Source organism: Balaenoptera physalus (genome assembly GCF_965194825.1).
Source record: "Balaenoptera physalus genome assembly, chromosome: 4".
Taxonomy (NCBI): domain Eukaryota; kingdom Metazoa; phylum Chordata; class Mammalia; order Artiodactyla; family Balaenopteridae; genus Balaenoptera; species Balaenoptera physalus.
Genome location: NC_138891.1, coordinates 145,111,889 through 145,120,018, shown reverse-complemented (window position 1 = coordinate 145,120,018; position 8,130 = coordinate 145,111,889). Strand labels below are relative to the sequence as shown.

The 8,130-nt window shown below is 49.6% G+C and overlaps 1 protein-coding gene across 5 annotated transcripts in view; it reads right to left on the bottom strand.

Annotated features, from left to right (window-relative positions):
* Positions 1 to 7,124: 7,124 nt before the first annotated feature.
* TRPM2 (transient receptor potential cation channel subfamily M member 2) overlaps positions 7,125 to 8,130 on the bottom strand; it is a 55,698-nt gene continuing 54,692 nt past the window's right edge. For all 5 annotated transcript variants that reach the window (XM_082459864.1, XM_082459868.1, XM_082459865.1 and 2 more), the window contains one exon: positions 7,125 to 7,997. In XM_082459864.1, the coding sequence (XP_082315990.1) occupies positions 7,872 to 7,997 (126 nt within the window). In that variant the 3' untranslated portion in view covers positions 7,125 to 7,871. The remainder of the gene's footprint in view (positions 7,998 to 8,130) is intronic.

The following is an 8,130-nucleotide window of genomic DNA, read 5'->3' as shown; positions in this document are numbered from 1 at the left end:
GTTGCTGAGGTTATTTTTTTCTTTGACTGAATGTTATAGCCTGCATCTCTCAAGGAATTGCCCATTTCATCAAATCTGTTGAATTTATCAGCATAAAATTGTTCATCCTTTCAATATAGAGTATGAGGTGATGTCACCTCTTTCATCCCTGATGTTGGTACTTTGTGTCTTCTCTCTTTCCTTTTACTGACCAGTCAGTATGGAAGTGTATCAATTTTATTGATAATCTCAAAGAACCAGTTCTTAGTTTCATAGATTTCTCTATTTTTTTTCCCATTGACTTCTACTCTAATCTTTTACTTACATTAATTTTATCTTCTTTTTCTAGTATCTTAAGGAGGAAGATGAGCTCACTGATTTGAGACCTTTCTTATTCTCTAGTATAGGCATATCTTGGAGATATTGCGGGTTCAGGTCCAGACTACTGCAATAAAATGAATATCAAGATAAAACGAGTCACTTAAATTTTTGGTTTCCCAGTACATATAAAACTTATGTTTACACTATACTGTAGTCTATGAAGTGTGCAATAGCATTATGTCTAAAAAAAATTTACATACCTTAATTTAAAAATATTTTATTGCTAAAAAAATTGTTAACCATCATCTGAGTCCTAGTAGTAACACCAAAGATTACTGATCACTGATCACCATAACCGATGTAATAACAATGAAAAAGTTTGAGATATCGAAAAAATTACCAAAATGTGACAGAGAGATACAAAGTGAGCAAATGCTGTTGGAAAAAATGGTGCCAATAGATTTGCTCGACTCAGGGTTGCCACAAACCTTCAATTTGTAAAAGACACAATATCTGCAAAGTGCAATAAAGCAAAGCGCAATAAGACAAGATATGCCTGCGTAGGCATATAAATTTCCAAGTCTTGCTCTAGCTGCGTCCCAAAAAATCTACGTTGTATTTTCATATTCATTAAGTTTGAAATATTTTCAAATACACCTTTTGATTTCTTTTTGACCCATGGGTTTAGAAGTACGTTATTTCATTTCCAGATATTTGAGGATGTTGCAGAGATTATTCTGCATTTGATTATTAATTTAAACCCATTGTTGTTAGAGAACATACACTGTATGCATCAGATCCTTTTAAACTTATTTAGACTCATTTTATCGACCAGAATATGGCCCATGTTAAAAATTGCTATGTGTGTACTTAAATATGTGTTCTATTGCTCAGAGGAATATTCTATAAATATTGATGAAGTCAAGTCTGCTGATGGTATGATTACTGATTTTCCATCTACTTGCTACTTAATTATCGACAGAGGTGTGTTGAGGTTCCTGAGATCTGTCTGTTACTCCTTGCAGTTCTATCAGTTTTTGTTTCACACATTTTGAAGGCTTATATTCAGATTAGTATGTCCTCTTGCTTAATCGACCACTTTATCATTATGAAAAGAGCCTCCTTATCCCCAGATTCTTTGCCTTGAATTCTACTTTTCTGACACTAATAGCCACTCCAGCTCTCTGTTTTGATGGGTTAACATGGGATATCTTCCTCCATCCTTTTGCTTTTAACCTCCTATGTCTTTTTTAAAATATTTTTATTGGAGTATAGTTGATTTACAATGTTGTGTTAGTTTCAGGTGTACAGCAAAGCGAATCAGTTATACATATACATATATCAAATCTTTTCCCATATAGGCCATTACAGAGTATTGAGTAGAGTTCCCTGTGCTATAGAGCAGGTTCTTATTAGTTATTAGTTACGTGTTTTATATATAGTAGTGTGTATATGTCAGTCCCAATCTCCCGATTTATCCCTCCCCCCTCCTATGTCTTTATATTTCGTTTCCTTCAGGATTTCCATAGCATCAAAGTTTCATCCTCCATATATTTATTAACTGCAAAGGGAAAAATAATAGCTTTACAGTGAAGAAACCTAGCAGAAACTACCTTACATATGTGACCAAGGTTAATATCATCAGTAATAAGACAGACTGACATCATGTAGCCCTTGATACCACGGCCTGAGAAAGACACGGCATCACTGCCATGGTATTCTTGCCAAAAACGCACAATCTCTTTCCAATCGTGGGAACACGTCAGACATACCCAAATTGAAAGGCACTTTTTACAAAGTGACTGATCAGTATGCTTCCAAAATGGAGAGATCATAAAAGACAAGAAATGGCAACTAAATGGGATGTGGGATCCTGGAATATACCCGGGCACAGTGGGGAAACGGGGCACACAATAAGGCTGGTGGTGCAGGTGATGGCTTGGTAACCCACATCCACAGGGTGGTGGGAACCGTGAGCTCCCGTCTGTCCTCTGTTTCTGTCCCATTCGTCCCTCTGCTCTGTTTCCTTTTCCTCTTTTCCTGCCTTCTTCTGGACTGAGTCTTTTTTGAGCCCATTTTCTCCCTTTAGTTGACTCCTAACTGTTATGTCAGTGGCTGCTTTAGGGGGTGGTGTTGGCTGTCACTTCTCATCACAGACTGCGTCGGGTCACATCAGACCACCTGCCGCGTAGGGTGGGAGCCCTGCAGGGTGTGCCCGTCCCCGGCCGTGCTGTGGACATCCACGTGTGTAGGAACCCCTCAAATCTTACCATCAACAGTCTTTTAAAGGGATATAAATAAGATTAGCCGTGAAGCTGCCGCTATGTTACTGTAGAGTAGATTGAAGAGGGGAGCCCCAAATTATGGAATATTTTTAATATTTAAGTTAAACACATGAATGTGGTCACCACCCAAAACTACAGTGTGGATGCAGGTGAGCCCAGACATTATGCAGTGGGGGGAGGGACCAGACACTCAGAGTTCACGCTGTGGCTTCTGTTTATGGAAAGTTCAAGATCAGGTGGTGGAGGCAGGGACGGGGAAGAGGTGCGAGGGGGCTTCTGGGGCTGCATGTTCTGTGTCTTGATCTGGGTGCTGGTCGTCAACGTAAGTAAAAAACCCACCAAGCTGCTCACGCTTCAGATGTGGGCGGGTGACTGAGGGCGTGTAACTCCTCAGTAAAAGAAAACAATGGTGTGCTGGCCACGTGTGTGTTCACAGGTGGTTACGCGTGTAGGTGATGAATAGAGTGATGGATGGGTGGGTGGATGGGTCCATTCAGAGTGCAGTGTTGCCCTCCGGGTCCTCACTGGTCCGTGGCCTCACTAGGTGATGACGTCAGAGATTCCACAGAAGGTGCTGGCAGCCGGCCAGGTCCAGGCCGCAGGGCCCCGCGAGAGCCTGGCTCACTGTCTGCTCCAGACCACGAGCCTGCTCTCAGAAATACCAGAAACCTTCTAACGCCATCCTGGCCACGTGGTCTGCCCACTGTAGCCACCCTTATAGCTGTGAATGGGCTCCGAGCTGATTACCTCACCCATTTATCCACCCAGAATCCAGGCCTTCTGACCCCAGGGAGAAAGCACAATGCTCCAGCTGGTTAATTGCGTCCCATCAGGCAGGCTGTTTTGCTAGCAAGGTCTGAGTGCACCTCCCTGGGGAGGAGGTGGGAGGAGCAAAGCCTGCTGCAGCCACTATGGTGGGGATGAATAAAACATCCTGGCAAGGCCGAAACCGTGCCTGCCCACAAAGACCCCTCAGAGAAGCCTGGGACTGGCCCCTCCTTGCGGCGTGGCCGGCCGTCTAGCTGTGTGCTGACCGCCCTGCTCCCCCACCTGCCCGCCCACAGTCACCAGCGTGGCCCTCAGCCGCCCCAGCCTCACACTGGCTCCAGACGGCCCCCCTCCTGCCCTCGTGCAGCCGTGGGGACCCTCAGATAGAACCGCAGGCCAGCCAGGCTCTGCTGACTGCAGCCAGCTCGTGGGTAGGGGCTGGACCCAGGGCACCTGACAGAACCCGCCCGCTGCCCAGCACCACAAAAGCAGGTCCTAAGCTCGCCAAAGAGCCTCGATGGATGCATTGCCTTGGGCAACGTTACCCTCAGCAGCTTGGGCCAGACTCGACCTCCTCCTACGCTCCCTGAATCCCTGGATCTCCCGGAATTCCTGGATCGAAAAGCCCTGACGTTGGTTCCCCCCGAGGGCTTCCCGAGCACTGTGCCTGAGCAGCTAGGGCCCAGCCTCCCACGCCCTTCCCGAAGCCCCTCGGAACCAAAGGGCCTCACGCTCTGGGCCGCCGCCAGGACTCAGTGTGGGACCAGAGGGCGGCCCGTTTCCCAGGGAAGTGGAGGCCACCTGCACCTTATCTAGTAGTTCTGGGTTTTCCAGGGCAGTCTTCCCTGTCCCCCGCCCCCGGCCCCAGCACACAGCGCCCCTCCCCAGGCCTCTCACTCTTCCTCTTCTCCAAGTTTTGTCCATTTCGTTGCCCTTTTTCAAGAGCCGAGTTCTGAATATATTCACCATGCCAATTCTTAATTTTTCCCTCTCTCATTAAATTCTGACTTGGTCCCTGCCTGAGCCCCTAGGTTGATGCTGTAGCTATTTTTTGAGCTTCTTGAGTCATAACCTCAGATAATTTACTTTCACTCTTTTCATCTTCAAATAAGTGCATTTAGGGTCCTAGCTGTTCCTTCCTGAGACTTTCAGCCACAGCCCTGGGGCTGTGACCTGGGACTCTCTCACTGTCTCGCTCTGGCTGCTCCCCAGGAGGGTGTAGGTCTCGGGCGGGAGGTGGAGGGCGTGGAAGCACATGCAGCACCCAGCCCGCAGGCCTCACTTGCCCCAGATCCCGAGCAGCAGGGGTGGCCCTGGACCTAGTGCCAACCAGGCTCGGGGACAGCCACCGCTCTCCCACAGAGACACTGCCGCTCCCCATTGATCCTCCTGCCATGAAACTAGAGGCTCCAGAGTGAGGACAGAAGCCGCCCACCAGGGAGGGCAGAGGGTGGGGCGCCGCAGTGTCCTGTGCCCGACGCCGCCTCAGCTCCCTCCCGGTGGTCCGGGGCCTGGTCACTCACGTCCTGTGAAGGCACCTGGAACCACTGATGTACCTTCTGTCCTCTTCTGGGGCACGGCCGCGTTCTAACATTACTCTTCGGAAGCTGTGAGCCGAGTGCGGCCTCAGTGATGGAGCTGCCTCGGAGACTTGCTGAGATCCACACACTTGCTGGGTGTGATGCATGCCCACTTCTGTGAATGTTCCGTGTCTGAGAACCATGTGTCTCTTCTGGGCCATGTTGTTGTGGTGGTGGGTACAGAATCACACACACGCCATAGACTGCGTGTACATATATGTGCATATTACCCATCATTTACTCTACAAATATACATATATATTACACATATTGTACCTAAAGAAACATATTGCACACGACTTACACATAAACACATGTATGTGTAAATTATGCATAATATATATGTATAATATATAATATGTATTTATAGATAAATACACACACGCATAATATGTAGGTAAACATGCACACACACACCGCACAGAATGACCTCAATCCTGTTGACTGCGTTATTCAAATTCTGCCCTATTTTTCTTTTGCTCCTTGATTCCTCGATTTCTGAGAGAAAAGTCTCAAACATTACTGTGAATTTTCCCATTTCTTCATGAATTTCTATCAATTTTGCATTATATATTTAAAAAGGTATTGTTTTAGGTGGATAGCAGTTCACAAAAGTGCTACCTTCTTAAAGGACTTATACCTTTTCCCACTCAAATATTCCCCTTTGTCCTTAAAAGGACAAACTCGAGCCTTGGGTTCTGTCCTCTGCTGGACCTGTCTCCCCAGTTTTCCTTTTGAGAGTGTTTGCTAGGATGAATCCCTTGTGTTGTCATCTAGTACATGTCTCTTTTGGGTGATAGAGAAAAACATATAGAAAAGAAGAGAAATTTTTTGTTAATTTATTTTTTATCCCAATATGACTCACAATTTGTGTGTGCCATAACTGCTGACATGTTTTGACTGCTTCCTGCCATTTTATTTCATGTGAACCATCTTCTATTGATATTTTTTCTTTCCTTGATTTGGTCGTTCCTTTTGTTTCCTCCGGTGGTTTGACATTATTCCTCTCTTTCTATCCTCTGGAGGTCACCCTGGACCTGTAATACACTTACAAGTCTCACCGCCTGCGTTTCTCTCCCAGCGCTATGCCCGGTCAGCATCTATTTCTTCCTCATGAGCAAGAGGAGACCTGTGTTGCACTTGGATTGGCTGCGTTTGTTCTTCTGCCGGCTCCCAGGGAGACCAGCTGGGGTTTCAACAAGAAGCTATCATTAAATTTTCTTTTTATATTATGCCTCAACAATGGTAAGACTTGGCCCTACATTTACTGGTTCCTTTGCTTCCACAGAGCTCAGTCTGTGCACGCGCACATGTGTGTGTGTGCGTGTATTGGACTAAATGTTTGTGTCCCTCCCCAGAATTCCTACGTTGAAGCCATAATCCCCAGTGTGACTGTATTTGGAGGGAGGACCTCTAAGGAAGTAGGGTTAAATGAGGTCATAAGGGTGGGGCCCTGACTTGATAGAATTAGTGCCCCTATAAGAGGAGAACCAGAGGCCACCCCCCACTCCTGCACACTCCAAAGAAAGGCCACCTGAGGACACAGTTCAAGGTGGCCATGGCCAAGCAGGGGAGAGCCCTCACCAGGAACCACCCTGCCCACACCTTGACCCCCACTCCCAGCCTCCAGATCTGTGAGAAAGTGAATGTTCCATCTGTGGTGCCTTGTTCTGCAGCCCAAGCTGACTAAGACAGTGTGTTTTGCTTTTCTGTAATTCATCTTTGAGAAATTCTTTCAGAAAGGGTGCATGAGGAACACACTGTCTGGGTCCTTATGCTTCTAAAATGTCTTTGTTTGGTGCTGCCACTTGAACACTAGTTTGGCTGGATATGAGATTCTAGATAAAAAACCAAGGCCCCCACAGTGGCTGAGCACCTGCAGGGTGGGGGGCGAGGGGGAGGCACAAGGGGCTGAGTCCCAAGTTGGGGGCCGGAGCCGGGGTCTAGGAAATGAGGAAGAGGAGTGTGTGTGTGTGTGTGTGTGTGTGTGTGTTGGGGGGGTGTTGATTGGAGGAGAAATCATGAGTTTGGACCGGAGGGGCTGCAGGGTGTCCACAGGAGACCCCCTCAGGCCCCAGGAAGCTTGGCTGTGGGCTGGGTGAGGTCTTGGTGACCCAGACACAGACCCTTGACCACTGCTTGTGTCTATAACTTTATTTGAGGGAAGCATAGAAGAGGCGGGCGAAGCTGGTGTAGGAAAGCAGATTTAATGTGGGGTTTTCACAACATTCCATGACTCCTGATGGCTTGTGCTGATGGCCTGTGAGTCGCTGATACTGAGCTGGGTGGCCCCTCAGTCCGCACCTACCGCCCGCTCCTCCTGGGCTCTCAGGGTGAGGGGAGGGGGCACCATGTGCAGGAGAGCCCCCGCCCGCCCAGTGCGTCTGCGTCCTCCCCGCCTGGGTCCCGGGGCAGCACACAGGCAGAGACCTCTGCATCTCGGGAGGAGGCCGGAGCTTGCCTGCGCCTCCTGCCCTGCTAAGGGGCTCAGCCCTGACAGCCAAGGGAAATGGGTCCCACGGTGCCCCGCCCCAGGCCAGGCAAGGGTCTGAGTTAGGTCACGGTGGAGGCCCTCTCGGGGGTGTGGGCCCGAGGAGGAGGCCACAGGGGAACCCCGACTCTCCAGGAAGTGCCAGCCTTGGGTGGAGACACCTCTGACGGTGGACATGCTGCTCACAGGACGTGGCCAGGAGGGTGTCCACTGGCCGCCAGCAGGCTCAGGAGAAGCAGTGTCGGCTGGTGGGGTGTCCGTGGCCACCTCAACCCTGAGGCCCTGCCTCGTGGCCGGAGCCCCCCTGTGCCCTGCTCAGCTCTCCTCCCAGGGCACCCCGAAGCCTCCTAGTTCAACAGCTGGGCAGGAGGGGCTGCTGATCCGAGTGGGCCGTGGATGGAGCAGCTCCGCCGGCCCCTGCAGAGCTGCCCGGGCTGCGTCCCCAGGTTAGTAGTAGGCCCCGAACAAGGCGGCCACCTTCTGGAGGATGGCCTTGTGGTTGGCGTACAGCGGGATGCGCTCGTCCACCACCTGCCACCGGATGGACACGCCTGCATCGCAGGAGTGCAGGTGCTGCGAGGACAGGGGTAGATCCTGACTCCCTCCTGAGCCGGCCCTGCCCCCACCCAGACACCCCGAGACTACAGACGTCAGGGGGTGGCGGGGACCCCGCGACCTGGCTCCCGGCCCTGCCACAGGCCTGGCC